Raw genomic sequence first — 21,458 nt, forward strand, 5'->3', positions numbered from 1 at the left:
AGAGCTCCGGTGCCAACGGGACAATGGGGGAGAGAGCTGAATCACTGTCACACCCCGACTCCAAGCCCTGACGTTAGCCTAGTTTGAACTCCTGGGGCAAGAACACACAGGGGTAATAACACAGAACTGTTCTCTAACGGGCCGAAGAAAGCAGTCTGGCTTTCAATTCACTTGGGCGTTTTTTTGATACTCAGTTACTTTCAAAGGGTTATTTAGATTTGATTAAGCTAACAAAATAAGAAACTGTTCTAAAGCATATGTGTGTGTGCAGACCTCAAGTATTCCTTGAGGGGCAGCCTACTGTCTTAAAACTAAGCAGCTCAAGAGTCTTGAGAGAGTAGCTATGATCTCAAATATTCAACAAATTTTAATAAAATTTGCTACAGTAGAAATTGAGGCTGCAACCTACAACTAATATTGAAGATGACAGACAACAATAAATTATGCAATCAAAATTTTAATAACAAAGATACTATTTTTAACATGGTCAAATATACTTGGCTAAGTCCAGATTTTAAAAAACAAAAGAATCTAGCCCAACGGTACAACCATACAGCTTTTATACAGAACATTCCATTGATCAACAGAAAATACATTTGAGCACAAAAATAAAAAATATTTAAAGAGAATCTCTAAGCAGCATTTTATTTTCTGCAAAACAGACATATATCTTGTACTGATTAAATATCTACAAGTGCTTTTCCTTTACAAAAATACATATATTCTTAATAGACTAAGTCATTAACAATGACCTGGTAATCTTTCACTTCAATTTGAATGATTTATAAGCTAAATCTTACAACCACAAAAAGGTTTTTATTTGTATTAAGATGTTACCACTTTTGACAAAAAAAGCTTAAAATATTTTATATTTCAAAGGAAAATTAGCAACATAACTGTACAATAGATTCTATGATGGTTTTATTTAATGTGAGGGCTGCTCGATTAAAAACTGGTGCTTTGCTGTTGCGCTGCCAGGTGCAGGAGCGCAGCGGAAGGCTGGCGCCCTCCCACAAGCTCTTGTCATGGGCCGCAGCTTCGTAAGGACACTTAGGCCCCCATCCCCATTCTAAAAAATACAGCAAAAGAAAACCGAACCCCCCAAATGTTAGGCTGATCCCATTACATTTCTAGTGTGTAGAACTTCTGCTCCAGTGGCCTGAGGTGAAGTCTAGGGATAGATAATTTGTTTACTAGCTCTACATTGCCCAGGAATATTTAATCTTCATTTGTTCTAGGTTAGTTTCTTACGCCACGAAGCTCTGAAAGATGGAAGCAAACTAGACCCAGTATTTTAACATCTCTGTTTCACTTGATTCTATATTTAAAGATAAAGGCATTTCAGATCATTGTCTCAGTATTGAATCCTAGAAAAAGGGGCATAATGGGTATACATATTTGAATGAACATTTAAAATAAATTATATTTGTTTAATTTCATAACTTTCTGAAAAGGAAGTACTCAAGCATTTTAATTCTATTTGCAAATACAGTAAGGATAGTAAACACACTACTTGTGAAGACTAAAGGAAGAGAATCATTTAAAATTATTGGGAAAATGCCTTTGCTTTGAGAAGAAGAAAACCATGAAAATCTTAAATGTATATTTAAGCACATTTTAATGAACTTTCAACCTGATGTTTTTCCACTGAAATACTACATGTAGAACTAGGTATATCAAGTAAATCCAAAACTGGTTGGTTATTTTGTGCTTTCAAAGGGGTTTCTGAGCTCTTCTTTAATATTTTTCAGTTTTTCATAGACCAGATGTGGCATACATGTTATGTTCCTTATTGCAGGGATATATATCTATATCTTAAAAGTATTACTAACATTTTCATGTTTTTGTTTCTAGTCCCAAACATTAAAGTTATGGCAAACTCATTCATTTTTGTAATTCCTATAACTAACATCTCGGTATAAAGCTTAGCCTGCTGGACAATTCCTTATGATAAACCAGAGTATGTAGCAGAGTGCATCCGAGAAGCTTACCCAGCTACCAGAAGGACTGCATCATGTGAGCCTTACCTTCAAGATGGTGACAGGGTAAGCTCCCAAGGAGAACGGTGGGAGGGCAATGCTTAACTTGATGTATACGCTCTTGATCTGGGACCCATTTTGTCAAAGTTTGGCTATATGGCTAAATTCTAATTACAAAGTAATCACTGAGAAATAGGCCAAAGAGTTACTTTTTAAGGAAAAAAAAAGCCTTATGTAAATCCAATAGAATGTACTATTTTCTATACATGTAAGCATGGTCAGCATTTCTACCAAAGTCTGCCTTTAATAAAATTTCTCATGTTAAGAATCAAGGAACTAAATAAGCATAATTTTAATTTATATGGGCTGCATGAAATGAATTAAGGAGCTTCTCAAATTAGAATTAAAATCTCCATTTCAGTTTTCTTTTCAAAGGATCCATTTCTTCCACTTGCATCCAAGGGAAAGCCAATTGTGGTGTTTATCTCTTTCTCATCTTTGAGGATTTCCTAAGACCTATCAAGTGGTACTGGGAAAACAAGGGACATATTTGAAAGGAAGTGTGTTCTGATTATTGCAAGAAAAACCTCCATTTGATTGATCTCATCACAAAAATCAGCTTCAAATCTTTCTTTGGTGATATTTTAGCAGTTACTCAAGGTTATTGCCTAACTATATAAAATTAAATTGCAACCTAAAAGATTCCAACCTCCAAACTGTTAAAATTCTCTGTCTTACCATGGTTATTAATGAACAGTAGAAGGTCTTTGGTGATCTCTATTTCTTATGAAAATCTTTCAAAAAGAGATTACTCAAACTTATGAGTGCCTAGTTAGATACAAAACCATTCATAAGAGACAGGAACAGATAACTCAAAATTTATGCAGTAAATCTAAACAGAAATGCACTTTAGCAATGAGGCACTTTCTCTTAAATATTTCAATAAAGCTAAACAGTTCACAATATTATATAACACACTTTTCCCCCTTATAGAGTTGCTTAAATTTAGATTAGAGTATATAAGGTAGTAGAGCAAACTCATTACATTTATAAAATGTGGCATATTTGTATGGGACGTATTTCCAATGAATAAAGAGACTAAAGAAATACACTTTTAGGAAAGTAATTAAAAGACATTACCCAAGGTACCTGTACCCCAGACTGAATGACCTTATATTACCCCCTCAATGAGCCTTTTAGTTTATTTTCTTATACTTCTTAACAGTGTTTCAGTTAATCTAGAGAAAGGGCCGTATTCTGATTTTTCTATTAATGGGTCTGTTCACTCCAGCTAAAGTGGTATCTATGGACCACAGTCTTATATCTGAGGTTCCTTGACTCTCTGATGTCTCTGATATCTAAGGCAGAGAAAGCAGATTATAAAATCTTTTATGGAAGTAAAGTTATTTTGAACAACAGATTAAAAAAAATTTAGTTTGATTCTCCAATTTTGCAGATTCAGATGATTATTTCTATAAGTTGTTTATATAAAGAGATTTATTAGCACCCTAAGTTTATAAAATGGACCACAAAAGTTGCCTGTATATTTTTTCTGCATCTGTTTTCTTGCAAATTCCATAATCTGGCTTAGGGGATAATTAGTGTATTGCTTGACATGAAAGTAGTCCCATACTTAGAAAATTATAGTTGAATATACCAAAAGAGGTTTGTTGAAGAAGTCTATGGTTCTTAATAGTAACACTGTATTACTTGGGACCATCATAAAATGTGCACCTTTCCCTAACTTGTAACTGATGCCCTTCTTTATGTAAGGTTATCTTTCACATGTTTTGGCACATATTCCATTGCATTTCAATAAAAAGGTTAGCGTGTTAACATTGAATAAAGGAATTTTATACAAAACTATTCTCAATCCCATAATTGCTTCCTATATATTTCCTTGGAAAATAGTGAAATTAAAGGAGTGGAGGCAGCAACAGGCCAAATTTAAAGAGATCAGGTATACAAAACTCATTTAAGGCTCTAAGTTTTGGCTGGGGACCCAAAAACACGCAGGTCTCATTTGTGGTTTTTAAAAATGCACTCTCAATTAATTTTGAGTTAATTAACTTCCACATGTAAAGCACTATTTTAATCACTGACCTAGATGTGACACATTCATAATTTTAAAATTTCTTAGGGATGTCAGGGAATTGGGTTTCATAACACAGCAAAATAATTTCTGCATCTGGAGAGTAAATTGTTTTTGGTTGAATATAATGATCTGTTCTAACCGTTTTTAAAGTGTTAACAAAAATCTGCCTTTTAAATTCTGCTTTTGAGTCCTTCCAGGCACAAACACAATATAACAAAATGAAATTCAGAAAGCATTGCCATAACCTTTTTCACAGACGTCAAAACAAAAACAGTAGAAGACTTTAATACTGACTTTCTAACTTGAAACAAAGACACATGGAAAAGGTAATTAGGAAGTTTCAGACTTTTATATGTTGTGAAATGCATCAAGATTTAGCTGTATTTTGTTTTTTAGAGTTAATGTTATTTCTAAGAAGCATTTTGATATTCAGAAGGCATTATCTGTGATACATTTTACTGGAAAATGTAGCACATCTACAATGTATACAGTATAAAAACTATGTGTGTACCACACAGATTGTGCTCGTGTCAGATTTCTAAAACAGAGTTTTCCTAACTTTCAAGATTTTTCCTAAGTTTCAGAGGTTAACTTGTTTATTTTGAAGCAAGTAATAAAACTTAATTTCCAAAGAAGTTTTCTGAAAACAACTGTAAATTTTAAAAGGTTTAAAATGAAATTCTTCATGTAATTTAAGGTAACAAGACTTTCTTTGACTTGCAGACTAATCTCAAAATGAATGGAAGACTTATTAACAAAACTGCAAAATCAAGGACATTATCACAGCTCTGACCTTAATGAATTTATGTATAAAACAATCCCGTTTCCCTCTGATTACTACAGGATCTAAAATGAAATATCCTCAAACCATTAATTTTGGTTAGCATATTACCTACTACACTGCATTTACTCTATTTTATGCATATGGTTTGGAAATGTGACAGGTAACTAACAGTTTTAATTAATAATTGCATTGAGACTTCTGAAATCCATAAAATGGTTAATGTTATCTTCTCTAAAAATCCTAATATTTAAAATCATCATAACCCTCTGCATGCCACAATGACACTCACCTAAGGCCAACTTAAAAAGAGAGACACTACTTGTTAAATGGGAGCCACAATATAAGGATGCATATACAAAAAGGGCTACACAGTGACGTTTCATGAAGCAGCACCTGCTTTCATAAGGCATTATGAAAGATCGACCTTACTGATGCATCCATTTTGTTAGAGTAAATGTGACCAGCTGTTAATGTCTAGAATGGGTATGAATTGAACTTCAGGTCTCCATGGAGTCACACACATGTTCAACCTGGAGGGCTAATGTGCCCTCCTGTGCAACTGGTAGACTACACCGCTGGAGGACTTAAAATGTCTACAGCTATAATGTGCTCTAATGATAAGAATAATTGGAATTCTTTCCCAAAGACTTGAACACTCAAGAGTGAACTATTTTGCACACAAAAAGCTTACTGAGAACAGGACAGTGGCTCACAAACCACTCTTCTAAATACTTTCCCATACAAAATAACTTCAAGATACAATAATTATTTCTTGTACAGTACTCTATTTTAAACAAAAATTAATAAAATATTAAGTATGTGAAAACTGCAACACCACACAGATTGAGTCATAGTACTAGTGTAATCAAACATCAGAACAGTCTCAGGACAAGCAAGCAAGATATGCGGGAGGCTGAATCATGGCTGCACACCTAGCTGATTTCAACCCTGGCTTGTATGGTACATGGTGAGACAGCACAGATACCTTATGCGGGTGGTTCAGTAGCAGAATGGCACTTGGTTCACTCTTAATAGAAACAACATAAATGCAACTGACAACTTAGAGACAGACAATGGCCTTATTTGCATGCTGAAAATCTGGTTGTGTCCCCCTCGTCCACACACCGTTCACTGTGCGATCTGTTGATGAGTAAACAAAGTGCAGGATTCATCTCAGTGGGATCAAGGCCCCTTGGTCTAACCGAAATCAATTCTTGGTCGATACTGCAATACCATGGGGTAGGACTATAAAATAGAAACATGATGATAAATAAGACTGTGTTTATATGAAAACAATAAAGATTACATATGAGATATTAATGCAGGGTTATTACAATACTTCCTGGTACTAGTGATTATGACAATTAAATAGAGATAGTTACCATTAAAATTAATTTTAAATTGCTATTTTTTCAGAATCAGTCAAGTTTTCCGTAATATGTAACAAAGTCAAGTTCAAAGTCTCGCTGATGTCACACTAGCTGGGTGTGTGACTTACTACTGTAACACATAGGGAGGGGCAGGGCCAGGGGAGGCCTGAAGACTCTGATTCTGCATAAAGGCATTCATTCAATCAGTCATGAAACTTGGGAGGGGGGGCTGGACTCTATCCAGTGCTGCCGTTTGACAGCCATTGAGTCACAAGTTAACAAAGACGTCTTGCTGTGAATCTATGAAACTGGGGTAGTTTTCACAAATCACAATTTTAAGTTAAGCTTGACACCTTTTTCTTTTTAACATTTACACTCTAATGGTCCTTTAAAAAAGCTGAAAAACAAGTAGATGCTACGTGGAACCTCCTTTCAATCCTTTCTTTTTTTTTTTTTTTCAATCCTTTCAACAGTCCATTGATACTGTTATATGTTCACTGTGGACTCTTACATGATTGAAAGGTTCCGATGGTCCTTCATTGCTTGACTATTGCAAAGGGATCCTACGACAGCACACTGGAGAGGGAAGTGCTTCCTGCTGATGAGAAGCACAGGCCACCCCCCCACCACTTCCTTAGCTGTTTTCCCCTATAGTTTGTATCATTAAGAACCTAAACATCACAGAGTCAGAAAGGTCTGGAGAACCAATGGTTTTGCTTTTCTGAAGGCTGCAGATTAAATGAAATTTTGAGGAGCTCCTTTTACAAAACCAAGAAAGTGTGGAAACTGTCACTGACAGCTCCTCTTCATCTTGATGTAGGTGAATGTAAAAATCCAGGACAGGAAATTGTGAACTCTTTCATATAGATGAGGGAGACGGACTGAGGTTCTATACTGATCATACATAGCTAGGCTGTATAGTGAGAAGACTTGTCGTTGGAGTCTTTTTCCATTCAGCTTAGGATGCGACTGGAGGGTGGAAATAACAATTTCTAGGTCTTGCCCTTCCCAGTCGAGGACTTGAGGTGATGCCACCACTAGTTCTGAGGGCTGGAGTAAAAGTCACGGTCTCTCAAGATTTCCATGGTCTAAATCTATTTTGGTGTAAATTTTGTTCCTTCTGAATCAGAGTATCTGGGAGTGGGGCACAGGAATCTGCATTTTATTTAAAAAAAAAAAAACTCCCTGGGTTGTCTTTTCTTTTTTAAAAGATTTTATTTATTCATGAGAGATGGAGAGAGAGAGAGAGAGAGAGAGAGAGAGAGGCAGAGACACAGGCAGAGGGAGAAGCAGGCTCCATGCAGGGAGCCGGATGTGGGACTCGATCCCCGGTCTCCAGGATCAGGCTCTGGGTTGAAGGTGGCGCTAAACCGCTGAAACCACCTGGACTGCCACTCCCTGGGTCTTCTGAAGCTCAGCTAGCTGTAGACTGCTGCCCAGACAGCCTACCTAACTTTCCTACTTCCCATTCTCCCTGGCCCAAGTGGCAGCTTGCCCACTGTCACAACACTCTCCTAGCTTTACTTTCTATTTTGGATTCTGTTGAATCTGCATATTTTGGCAAATAAGTCACTTGGTCTAGAATCCATAATATATAGAAGAATCCATCACCAATTCTACTGGGACGAAGGTAGAGAGTGAAGTAAAATGGCTTAGTTATCAATGGTCAGGATTCTCTGGTTTTGGCTGAAAATGGTTTGGTTTTCTCCAAGTAACCATTTGTGTTTGTTCTATGATGACACATGAAGTTTACTGAAAAGTTTTACAATTCTGGGAACTGAAAGGTATACTTTTAAGTTCTATTTGTATTTCAATTTGCTTTCTGAAGTAAAATGGTGCTGCACGTACTATCATGAAATGTGGCACATCACCCTGCTAGTGTTCAACTTGATGTAGAGTTGCTAGTCCTCATTCTCATCATGTACTAAAATAAAAAAGATACTTCTACAGTATATATTTCAAATGTGATAACTTTAGAAAATGGTAACATTGATCTTCATTGATGTACTGCTTTTCTTTAAAAATTTTTATTGTAAAAGTAACATGGTTTCACAACAGATTTTGAAAATACAGAAAGGCACCAAGAGCAAAATCACTCAAATAACCACCATCCAAAGAGAACTACCATAATTATTTTAGTATATATCCTTCTAGTCTTTTTGTATATGTACGTATTTTTTTCCAAGACTGTAATCATGCTACATGTATTTAGAAAATAATTTTGTCCATGTAAAATTTTAATTTTCATTAAAAAATTCCATGACTGGGATCCCTGAGTGGCGCAGTGGCTTAGCGCCTGCCTTTGGCCCAGGGCACGATCCTGGAGACCCGGGATCGAATCCCACGTCGAGCTCCCTGCATGGAGCCTGCTTCTCCCTCTGCCTATGTCTCTGCCCTCCCCCCCTCTCTCTCTGTGACTATAATGAATAAATAAATAAAATCTTTAAAAAAAAATTCCATGACTTCTATACTATTTAAAAGGATGAATATAATGCTTTTATGGAAAATCATCCTAAGTTATCAATAAATCTTTTGTCATATGTTTTAGTTTATTCCTTTTGTTTTGTTTTGGGGATTTTAAATTAATCTTGACCCAATGATCAGGGCTGATTCTTAGAAGTGGAACTGCTAGTTCAAACAGCATATACATTTTTAAAGCCTTTTCAATAAATGTCACCCTGGGCTTCAAGAAAGTTATTTTATCTTTACATTTCCAAAAGAACTATGAATATACTTCTTTAGTGGCCTCAGGAATAATGAATATTATCATTTCTTCCCTCCTAATATGGCAATTTAATAAGCATAAAATAGTATTTTATTTATTCTAAAGAAATTAACCATTTTTGTATGCTGATGAGCCAGTTTTATTTCCCTCTTTTGTGACTCTTAGCATGTCTTTTGTTCATTTTTCTAAGGAAAGGTGAATTTTGTCTTACAGATTTGTATGAATTCTTTATTTCTGTCATATATTACAAATATTTCCTTAGTTGTGGTATTTTTGCCTTGTACTTTTCAACATTAACAGTCAACTTGGTTTGTCTTTATTTCCTTTTACATATACAATGAGAAAGGCCATCCCCATGTGGAGATTATTCAGTCTTCTATTTCTTCCTATCAATTTGAATATTTACCACTTTAAGCCACGAAAATCTCCTATAATGTAAGGTATGGATTGAATCTCCATTACCACCACCAAAAGTTGCAGTAGAATTTATTGAAAACAAAACCTACTACCCTACCCCCCAACATCTATATTCCAACTTCACTGATTACCCCAGCCACCACCCACCAACTCCTGTTTCTGGTCCAGCCTCACTGGCCTCCTTGCAACCCTCAAGCAACTAGACAGACCACTCCTCTGGATCTTTCCACTGTATTCCCTTCGCCCAAGGCATCTATCCCAGATATACGCATGTCTACTTCTCTCACTTCCTTTTGATCTAGAATCACCACCTCAAATAAGTCTTCCCTTAGCTATCTTATCTAAAATATTCTATTTATCTACTTTTTCTTCTCACACTACAAATTTTGCTCATTTATTTTTCATCTGTAAACCATCATTACAGCATAAGTTCTATGAGGAAGAAGAATTTTGCTTATTTTTACTTCTGTCTACCCAGGGCCTAAAAAAGTGACCAGTGCACAGTTAAGTGCTCAATTGGTATTTGCTAAGTGAATCTTTTCTCTCCTCCACTGACTTGAAATACTCTTTATTTATAGATTCATATGTACTAGAGAGTCTGTTCCTGAGCTGTTCTTTTTATTCCTGTGTCTATGCTTTAAGTCAGTCCCTATTTTAACTACTTCAGCTTTAAGATACATTTTAGCATGTGGCAGTGTGCGTGTCAGCAACCCCCACCCCCCAACCTCCCTGCCTGATTACTGACAAATGAGACTGATCATAAATTCTGGTTTAAAAAAAAAAAAATACTGGTTTATACTTCCTGGTGAACTTTAGAATGACTGATTCTGTTCAGTTCAGTAAGAATCTGCTAAAAGTGTGCTTGAAACCTACATCAAACTCCATAATCTAATTATGGGGAGAAGTGACATCTTTATAATATTTTACATACTATTTCAATTTCTTGTGTGTGAGGTGGTATTTTGGTTATTTATGAGGAAGTCTTTGATCTTAGGAAATTTTTGTTGAAATAATTAGTGGTCAACTGTCATGATACTTGCAATTTACTTTCAAACGGTTTCACAAAGAAACAACAGACAATTATAAAGAGATTAATAAGATGAGGAGAAGGGAAGAGAAGGAACAAAGGGGGAGAAAATGTAGCAGAATGTTAATTGGTAAAATTCTAAGTAAAAGTAAAGGATATTCTTTTGTACTATTTCAACTTACTTGTTTTTTGGAAAATTTTCACAAGAAGTTGGTAGGGAAAATTGGGACTTAATAATGAATTTTATCAAATGCCTTTTCAGTATCTACTAATGGTTTTGAAATTGTGTGTGTGTGTGTGTGTATAGAATGTTTCTACTATATATATTATTTCTGTCCCCCCAATATTAAGCCATTCTTGTATTTCTGATAAAAATATTATTTGGTCTTGGTTTATTCTTTTAGTATATGATTTTGGTATATTCTTCATCTTTGTATACAAAATTAGTTTGAAACTTGTTTTCTAGTTGGGGATTTTCTATCAGTATTTGGTATCATGATTATGGTACTTTTGTAAAATGAGCTTGGAAGAATTCCACCTTTTTCAATAATTTAGAACAATTTAGAATGGGAAAATCTATTGCTTGAAAATTTGGGACAGCATTACCATAAAACAATTTATGTATCCTCTGAGAAAAATAATTTTTTTGAGAAAATATTTCTTTAATATTTTCTTTCATGACTTAGTCATTTAAATTTTCTTTCTTCATGGATAAATTTAGTCCACTGGTAGTTTCCTAGAAAGTTTTTCATTTCATGGAGTCTAAAAACATTTTAAATTTAAAAATTAAATAGTATAAAGCTATGTACATAATATTTTCTTGAAATAAAAAAGTGGTAGCTTTTTCCTTGAAAATTTCTAGCTGAATTTTGGCTAAAGGTACATCCTTATTAATTTTAAGTCCAACTCTGTGAAAAAACTATAATCCATTATGAAGTGTTGAAAAAAGAAAAGGGAATTTGTGAGGATTTTTAAAAATCTGGTCTTACTCCAGTTCTCTAATACTTTAGATCAGAGTTTATGAACATCTTTATTTCTAAGGAAATAGACATCAGTGCCAAGAGTGAAAGCAAAAAACCATGTATGTATGAGTTATAGTTGAAGGCAGAAGCATCACTACAATTTATCATCCCAATTAAAATGTAGTCCACTACTGTTTCTGTATTCAAAGAGCGACCCAAGTAAAGGACAGAGTGGGGTCTAGTAAGCAGACTCAGGGTGCCACTGGGTTGTTGCTATCATTGACCTTACTCTAATCTGGTATTTTATCTTTCACTTGTGGGTGACTGATTTAAAAACACACACACACACACACACACACACACAAATTTATACAAAGAAGTGTTAAGTAGGGAGCAGATATCCAAAATGGAGATTTCTCAAGGGCTGAAACTAGTAATTATTAAAAATTTCTGACTCATAAATGGCCTTAACATTTATAATTCAGTGAAATGAAATAGGTAAATGCAAGAGAGCTCAAATAATGGGAAACTTTGGGGACATAAATTGAAAAATGAAGTTTTGTAGTTCAAATATTAGTTCTGCAAAGTTACATGACTTAAACTTGAGTTTGGAATGAAAGCAGTCACCATCTTGGCAGGCATCATGAGGGTAGTAATATGTACAGTCGTGAGTGCCTCTTACCTGATACAAAGGGCCATCCTGAGAGCAGACTTGCGAAGCTGAGCAGTTCAGACACCGAAACTGCGGAGGAGATGAACTCATCAGATAAGAGGCATCCACAACTGGATACATATTTAAAACTGATTAAACTATCTTAACGTCAAACATGAGTCAACATAATTTTAAGTAAACACTCTCCAAACTATGGTAGTTGATTTGTTGTTGTTTTTCAAAGATTTTATTAACTTGTGACTGGTAAAATGTAGCCTGAAACAACTTTAATATCTAAATATCAGTTTTGTTAATATTCTGTAAATATTAATCAAAATGGTGGCTAACCTTTCCATCTCCTCTTCAGATAATAATTCTTGGGAAAACTCTCATCTCTTCAATCCAGGAGAGGGGTACCCTCTTTCTTCCACCCTTTACTGTGATTAATCTTGCTGAACTCTCCCTTTTACTATCCATGAAAGTGATACTGTTTACGGACCTCAGAGCTCTGAAAGGGTTAAGCAGCTTGCCCCAAGCTGTAATGGGTCCATTTTCTGTTTTAGATTAAGTTTTTTATATTGCTCAGGTTAAATTTTCAGTTTCCACATCTATTTTAATAGCATGATAATGTGAACTCCTTGAGTCTGTATCTTATTCATATGTATAATCTTAATAACTAAGGCCCAGAAATGGCACATAGCAGCTTCTCAAAAATGTTTCATGAGTAAATCAATGAATGAACACATTTAAAAATATTGAGTAGATTCAGTTGTAAACCCACTAATTTTTGGCATTTTAACTGTTCAGATTAAAGAAAATTATCCCCAAATTTTGATTTTTCAATGCTGGGCTAAATACTTATTAAATATGAACATTATTTTAATTGTAACATGATTATAAACAATGAAATATATACTTTAAAATTATGTATATATGAATTCAACATTGTAGGTTTCTTCAAAATGGCAAAAAATACATAGAAAATAGGTGTAAATTAACCAGGATAAATCTAACATCCAAGAGCAAGTAGTTTTTTAAAAGGTATACTCTGAAAGAACATTAAAGGAAGCAATGATTAAAACAAATATAGCCTTTTTCAGTAAAATTTTAGAAAATTTCCATTTTCCCAAAAGACTAGCAATTTTTTCCAGAAGTGAGTCTTTGCCTTTCTGTACAGGGCTCATCACATGCTATAGGACATGCCCAACACTGCTACCTTTAGCAACCTTCCCTTTTCTCTCTGAAGAGTCCCATGCTCTGGTCTAGCAGACTATGCAAGTCCTGAACAATGCCAAGTCCCAAAAAGCATTTAAGAGTGAAGAGTTAAGGTGAAAGAAGCTATTTCACTAAGTGATTATTATTTTTTCCTATTAATCTCTTTGGTATCAGTCAAGAAGGATGTTTGCTTTGCCCAAAATTACTTAATAATGCAGATTAAAGAAAGACAAATGTGGTACAGTAATTTCAGGTATGTCCCAGCAGGGGTTTGTTAGAAGGGGTATCTGGGAAAGGGCGTGGGCTGTACTGAGAGTTAGTACTCAACCTACTCTGAAAAAAGATGAGCAGAAAGAGCATGAGCTCATGATGAAAGCTTGGGCCAAATGGAAAAATATTAACAGTAAGCTCCCAGAAATAAGAGGAAGTTAAAGAATTATAATAACAAGATAAATATATATGTTATTCATAAACTTACTAACATTTACTATGTCAGGTATTCTGCTAGGTTCTTTATTATATAATATTTCATTCTTATTAAAAAATTTCAAGACAAGTATTATTACTCAAAATTTAAGGATAAAGTAAAAACTAGGAAGCAGAGGGGCACCTGGATGGCTCAGTTAAGCATCTGTCTTGTGCTCAGGTCACCATCCTAGGGTCCTGGGATCAGGCCCTGCTTCAGGTTCCCTGCTCAGTGGGAAGCCTGTCTTTCCCTTTCCCTCTGCCCATCCCCCTGCTTGTGCATGCTCTCTCTCAAACGAGTAAGTAAAAAATTAAACTCTAAAAACTAGGAAGCAGAACACAACTGGGGGGAAATAGCTATAACATATATAACTAAAGATTCATACCCAGAATACATAAAGAGCTCCTAGAAGTTAGAAAAAGACAAACATCACAATGGAAAAACAACAGCAAGGCAACAGACAGGAAAATAAATTTCACAGAAGAAACAAAAAATTGATAATATGCAGGGTTGGTGAGGATGTCAGAAAATGGGCACTCTCATGTTACTGGTAGAATTAGACACTGCTAAAATATTTTAAGGGGGTAATTTGTCAATGTCTATCAATATTTAAAACATGTTACTATGCTGTAAATCCACATTTGGAATCTAGCCAATGAATATGCTTGCACATGTGCAAAAGGATGTATTTTATATTAGAATATAGCACTATTTATAATGTTAAACTTGAAAAAAATCTAAATTTCCACAAAGGAGTGTGTGAATCAAATTATGCTGCAGCTACATATCAAGTTTGTTTATTCACCATGATATACCATCAAATGAAAAAAAGGAAGTTGCACAACAGTACAAATCATTCTATTTATGTTTCAAAAATGTGATGAACACTGCATGGATATAAACAGGATCATGTATTGTGATTAGTCTAGATAACTATAAACACCTTCCATACTGAGATCTAATTCTGTAATTCTACACCCTCAACTAACAGATATGGAAGCCAGAGGGTAAGCCAGTGGTCATGGATCACATTTCCTAAAATCCTATTACTCAAAAGATGGTCCAAAGATTAGATGCACTGGCATTCCCTGGGAGTATGTTAGAAATGCAGAATCTTAGGCCCCACCCCCAGACCTACTGAGTCAGAATCTGTATTTTACCAAGATCCCCAGGTGATTTCTACTGACATTAAAGTTTGAGAAGCACTGGTTTTAACGTACATTTTCTCCCATTAATAAGCAAAGGATACAGCATCTTTCTGAGTATAACATCTTCAGGTGGCAATATTGTTACAAACTGAAAAATCTCTAAGAGTTAGCTAAGTTTAACCAGAGGTTTGGTTCCTAAAGATAAAAACCTTTCAAAAATGCATCACAATGAAGACAAGAATCCAGAAATTGCAAGGACTACAGAAAACAGGCTGAGCCTGAAGTGGAACTGCCCCAGGATAAAGAAAAGTAGCACAGATGCTGTGTGGCACAGGGAGATATGCTGCTGCTCTTGAGAAACAGGCAAAACTGACTTCTCCAAGATCCCTCCTAGGAGTCTAAACATTGGACAAGGTAAGGTTATCAGAATATAGAGTGGCCTTGCCTGAGGCAGAAGACCCAGGGTACAGAGGCAGCATCCAGAGTGAAGAGGGAAGAGAGCCACAGGGTTTACTCAGAGATGTAGGAGAGTGCAGAACATACAAGGAGGACACTCCTGCACACTGAAGAGATGAAAAAAACTGCAAAGATTCCAATTCCAGGCAGATCAATCTAAAAATTTATTCCAATGCCAATCACAATCCCATTCTCAAGTTCATCTGAAAAAATAAACAGGTAAAACTAGCCAACACAATTTTTTTTTTAAATTTTTATTTATTTATGATAGTCATACAGAGAGAAAGAGAGAGGCAGAGACACAGGCAGAGGGAGAAGCAGGCTCCATGCGCCGGGAGCCTGATGTGGGATTCGATCCCGGGTCTCCAGGATCGCGCCCTGGGTCAAAGGCAGGCGCCAAACCGCTGCGCCACCCAGGGATCCCCTAGCCAACACAATTTAAAAAAGAATAATGACCTTAGCCTTAACAAATATTAATATAGGGACACCTGGGTGGCTCAGCGGTGGAGCATCTGGTTCAGGGCGTGATCCCAGATTCCAGGGATCAAGTCCCACATCAGGCTTCCTGCATGGAGCCTGCTTCTCCCTCTGCCTGTGTCTCTGCCTCTCTCTGTCTCTCATGAATAAATAAAATCTTAAAAAATATATTAATATATATCCTAAAGCAACCTAGAAGGCCTATCGCCTTGTAAATTAGTTGAAATTTATTCAAACTTATCCCAAAGAAAATGGACAACTATGAGGGACTTTAAATTGTGAGTGGTAAGTGATTGAATTTTTATAAAAACTATACATAATGAATAACATGATGTGGAGATAAGATCTGCCGAGAAGATCAAAACAGAATGTCCAGGAACATGCATGTACATATATGTGTGTGTACACATGTGTATAGATACATATGCATAAATAATGATGACAAAACACTAAGATAAAGTATGGCTTATTCAATTATATTTTTGGCAAAAAAAATCTTAGAATAAGTTAGACTCTTAGTCTTGTTGTAGGCATGTGTATGTAAGTAAACAAATCAATCATAGGTAAATCAAAATGTTTAATGTAAAAAAAGTACTAGAAGCAAGTAAAAGAACCACAAGGTCATGAGTTTAGGAAATCAGCTGACCCCAGCCCAAGGCACAGCCAGGTAGCAATAGCAGTAAGGCAGAGTAATGTGAGCTTTTCAGACATCCTGGCATCCTGCCGGCAGTGGAGAGTAGAGGTAGGGAGGGATGGAATTGCAACAAGTACACTATTAGGGGCTTGATCAAGAAATGACTGTTGCTAATTTGTCCATTCACTCTAGGTATCAGAATTCACCAATTACTATTATAATAATTCATAATTAGTTGGAACATGAGCAAAAATTTAAAATTTAACCAAAAACAAATGGGAAATGGAGATTTAAATAAACGACATGATCTTTAAGATATATCTTTCATAGCTTTGATCTTATAAAAGAAATTTTTCATTTGGTTTACTCTGTGAACAAATATTTATTGCATATTTGTACTAGGTACTGCACTAGGTACTAGAGACTCAGGAGTAAACAAATACTAATCCCTGTCCTCAGACTACATTTTAATTGGGGGACAAACAATAAACATAAATAAGTGGCACTGTATGCCAGGTGATATGAAAAAAATACCACAGAAAAAAATCAAACATGAAAACAGATTGGGAGAATGCCATATTGGGAGTGGGGGTTGTGTTATTAAGAAAAGCTGGAGGCCTCACTGAGAAGGTGACATGGAAGCAAAATTCTTTGAGGGAAGAGGGTGAAGAAAAGGATTCTGGTGGTGACTTAGGGAGGCAGGGGAAAGCCCAGTGTGTTAGAGGAAACAGAAGTGAGTGGGGCCAGAATGTGGTGAGCCAAAGAAGAGTAAAGAGTAAGATCACAGAAGTGTCTGGGGAAAATTATGGGGGTCTGTATCTATAGGTTCCTGGAAGGACCATGGTTCTTATCTACATGATAGGAGATGTCACTGGGGAGTTCAAAGCAGAGAAGTAACATGTTCTAACTTGTCTCAGGAGGATTGCTTTGGCTGCTGTGCAGGGCAAGGACAACAGGGGAGCCCCAGGTAGAGGCAAGAGTGGAAGCATGGAGCCTAGGTAGGAGATTTTTATAGAAGTTCTGGAGAATGGTGACAGTAGTTGGGCCCAGAGTGGTAGAAGTGGAAATGGTAAGAGATAACTGGATACTGATCATAGTATTCTGATACGAGAGGTTGTAGAATATGCTAAGAATAGATGAAAGAAAAAGAAACTAATCTGGACTGATTAGGGATTTTGGCCTTGGAAACTGGAAAACTGCAACTCTAAATCTTGGGACTACTGAGATTGTAAAGACTGAAGCTGGAAACGGTTTTGGAGGAGAACAAATAGAAAAACAGGTTTGTCATGCTGAAAAAATTAAATGGACTAATATATTACTTACCATTGTACTAAATATAAAGTGTGATCATTTTTCTATTGATTTAGTTTTTACCTAATGAAAAATCATAAGGTACTGAACCATTCTCCCAACCAACTTTTATTAAAATATGCCTTAAACAATAGGAATTTAAACTATCAGATATGTGTAACCGGAAACATAATGAAGTAAAGACTGACTTAACGGATAGTCAACAACAGTTTCTACAAATTAGCTCTTTCATGCTTTGACTTTAAAATAACTGGCAGTGTGGGTGACCTCTAAGAAGTGATTGAGTGAAGGACAAGCGAGTGCTAGCAGAGGTCTTGCAATAGATGACTTTTTACATCTCTTCAACAAACAAACTAGGTTTCTTACAGCAAACTTAGTCCTAGCACTTGAAAATCATTAACACATATTAAAATGCCCAATGACTTATCAAAGAAAGCTAAAAGAATATCACTATGATATTATATGTAATATCACAGTATCTAGGCCCCAAGTGTGAACAAGGGAGAACTACCTCTGTACTCTGATCTGCACCTGGTACCTGAAACATTTTGGTTGAAGGATTCAGTGAGGGTAATGTAGAACCATTTCAAAAAACTATAAATAATGTCCTAAAAAGGCAGATAGTAGTTTACCAAATACAAAGATAATTAGATTTGTTTTTTAAAAAATGAGGCTTAGAGAGATCTAATATGTTCTTCCAGGGCACACGACTAGCAGGTGACTGGTACTACAACATATTTTTTTCTTCCTGGTCATGAGAATTCAGCCTCATAAGGAAGGCTTTACGCAAGTGGGACTCAGGAAAAAAAAAAAATCTGACTTTAGAAGTTAGGTGCTTCATTTGTTGTTATATCAAGACATTTCTGAAAAACATAGCTAATTTTCTTGTCCATTGAATACAACACAATAAAAATGTTTTGGGGTTTTATAACCATTCCACAGATGTTCACATTCCATAGAAATATGTTTTTGAAGCACCATAACATGGCAACTGTCATATTCAGATTCTGTATTACCTGTCTTTGAGATTACATTTCTTAATTTTGTCTTTATAGTTAATTTATATTTTCATAAGAAAATGTAGTAAGACCTAGCTTATTAGAGAGATTAAAATACACATAGTTTAGAAGTATGGCATATTGTACCATAAACACCATAGAATCTTAATGTCCAACAGGACCTTGGAAGTCATCTAGTACAACCTTCTAGTCAATCTCAATGTGTATTCATGTAATCAGATTATAAAGAGAATTTCTGGTAGCATTAGTACTACATTCCTCACTCAGCTTTATAAACCCTAGTCCCTCAGATTTCCTTACTATCAATGTTATACATAACTCTGAAAAGATATGCTTGAACCTTCTCATTAACCCTAAGCAGACATATGGTACAAAATACCATATGGGTTTTTTGGATTTTCTCAGGTTTTCTCCTTTTACATCATTTCTCCCATATTATCTAGGGCCTAAGCCACAATCTAACTCTGATGTCAGAAAACCACTGCAAACTCACTTACCCTTTGGTCCAATTTTACACTTTCATATAAAGGAGGTACCTGAAAAAAAATTTACCTACATTCTACCCCATCTGTCCCCTCTGCCATAATCAAAAAGTAGTATCAACCATTAAACGTACTAATCAGGGCAAAACTTAAGTCTCCCCACTTGACTCCATGTACTTAGAAGTTCCCATATTTTATAGGGGTTTAAAAACAATGTAAGTGCCATCTTCTCTGTCTTGAGGTTAATAGAGTTCTGAACATATTTAGATGGGTTTTTAACTCACCTTAAATATAACAAAACCACATTTAACACAGATCTTGGTCTTGTACTTGGGACCAATTATCATGGAATAGCTGGGATAAACAGTAAAAGGAATCAGTTTCTTCTCTTTCCCAAGCTAGTTTTGTTTGTTTGTTTCTAAGTAACACTGTTAAATATGAGTAACAAAATGGCACATAACTGTACACGTAGATAAATATAAAAGCAATTTACGTTTTCGCCTCTTAGTCGCCATCTTGTCATGTAGATGAATTCCATAGTGTGATCCTTCCCCATAATTTCACCATTGCACAGCACATCCAACTTTAAAAAGAATAGTTACAGATCCATTAACAGAATTTTTAATTTATTAGCTTCTTATACTTTTCCAAATTTCAAAAAAGATTCAAATAGGTATAACAAAATAAAAGTATTAACCATTATTCAAAAAGAACACTGAATATTTTTATTTAAAGCACTTGATCCATCTCATAACTATTAACAATTCAGATATAAGTAACATAAAGCAGTTCTGGTCTTGTCCCACATACCTGTCACTCAAGTCTATACATATAATTTTAGAACGCAGTGTAAGCTTTCTCACTCCATGTCTCTGCAACCTTAAAGGTTTAGACATATTTCTGTGATTGTCTCTTACAGAATGAGAAGGAACTGTGAGATCTCACAGCACCTTTGGCTTATGAATTCACTTCTCAGAATGCTTTCACCTTCTCAAGATTAGAGGACTTGCTTTCCTCTTGCTATTTTGTATTCAAAGAAGATAAATGAATGAATGTGAATAGAAAATTTATGGGGACTTCAAGGCATTTGAGAATTTCTGGTAACTGCCTGCAGCTAAGTTGATAGAACAATTAGGACCATGCCACAGGCCTGTATCTTCTAGGGCTTTCTGGCCTGTTTTGCTCAGTTGGTAATTTGCTTAATACTTACAAGACCCTCTTCTCACCTTTCATCAAACTTCAAAAAAGGCTGTGCTTTCCAAAGCTCACTTTTGCTTTAAAGTTGCAGGAACCAAACAACCCTCCAAAATAATTAAGAAGGCCCCAGGAACTGGTGATTTATCAATTCAATAAAACATAGTTAAATGTTTATCATAGGTCCCTATAAATAAAACATTTCAATTCTCTAGCTATTAAAGGCAAACTATGATAGAGTTTAAAGTGTGAGAAGGGGAAGAAGAATGGGTTTTAAATAATTCTGTGTCTGGTTAGACAGAGACTAGAGAGTTTTGAACTTTAAGTCTAAAATGAGTAGTGTTCCAATTGCATTAGACAAATTTTTAGCTAAATTAAACTGATGCTTTTTGATGATTTATCTTGACTTCCATGGACCTCAAAATGTTTTCTTAGACATTTTTAAAAGGACAAAGTAGATAATTTTATTTTTTTATCTTGCATGCAAAATAAATTCATAAGCAAAGAGATTTAGGATGCAACACCTAATTAGGTATAGTGCTTCTGTTGTCATTTTTAAAAACTATCTTGCCCAATTAGCAACGCTGTTGCAAAAGCTTCAGCTGTTAGGTATTTCATTAAAATATCACCTTATGCGTTAGACAGCAAAATAAGGGGAGGACTAGTGAATTTTCCTAAAAATCATAGGAAAAGTCCTATCCCTGTTGTTTTCTATGGAGAGATATAATATGTGCCAGCAGTTAGACTGTGTAAGAGAAAAGATCCTCGCAGCTTACAAGTTCCTGGAAACTAGAAAATAACTCAATGGGTCACACTTAAAAGAAAGGAAATAAAACTGCCATGTGGTAATTTTTAAGAAGAGAATTAAGTACAAAAACCAAATCATAAAAACAATTTCATTTTCTATTTTCACTGTTACCTTAAGTTGTTATCTTTTATTTTACCAAGCCATGTGGTTTTGATTAACTTCTATAATTTTTTCCCTAAGGTAAAAGTTGATGTCTCTGGAAATGTTTTGATATTTGTAGGAACAAACCACAGTAAG

The 21,458-nt window shown here is 35.4% G+C and overlaps 1 protein-coding gene across 3 annotated transcripts in view; it reads right to left on the reverse strand.

Moving 5' to 3' along the window:
* Nucleotides 1-441: 441 nt before the first annotated feature.
* The window catches only part of PCGF5 (polycomb group ring finger 5), a 118,438-nt gene continuing 97,421 nt past the window's right edge, over nt 442-21,458 (reverse strand). For 2 of the 3 annotated variants that reach the window (XM_041738168.1, XM_041738157.1), the window contains exons 8-10: nt 19,713-19,802; nt 12,042-12,101; nt 442-6,103 (exon numbers count right to left, since the gene is read on the reverse strand). In XM_041738168.1, the coding sequence (XP_041594102.1) occupies nt 6,056-6,103; nt 12,042-12,101; nt 19,713-19,802 (198 nt within the window). In that variant the 3' untranslated portion in view covers nt 442-6,055. The remainder of the gene's footprint in view (nt 6,104-12,041; nt 12,102-19,712; nt 19,803-21,458) is intronic. The other variant, XM_041738176.1, reaches the window with a different exon arrangement.

The sequence above is a fragment of the Vulpes lagopus genome, chromosome 2, assembly GCF_018345385.1.
Source record: "Vulpes lagopus strain Blue_001 chromosome 2, ASM1834538v1, whole genome shotgun sequence".
NCBI classification, from domain to species: Eukaryota; Metazoa; Chordata; class Mammalia; order Carnivora; family Canidae; genus Vulpes; species Vulpes lagopus.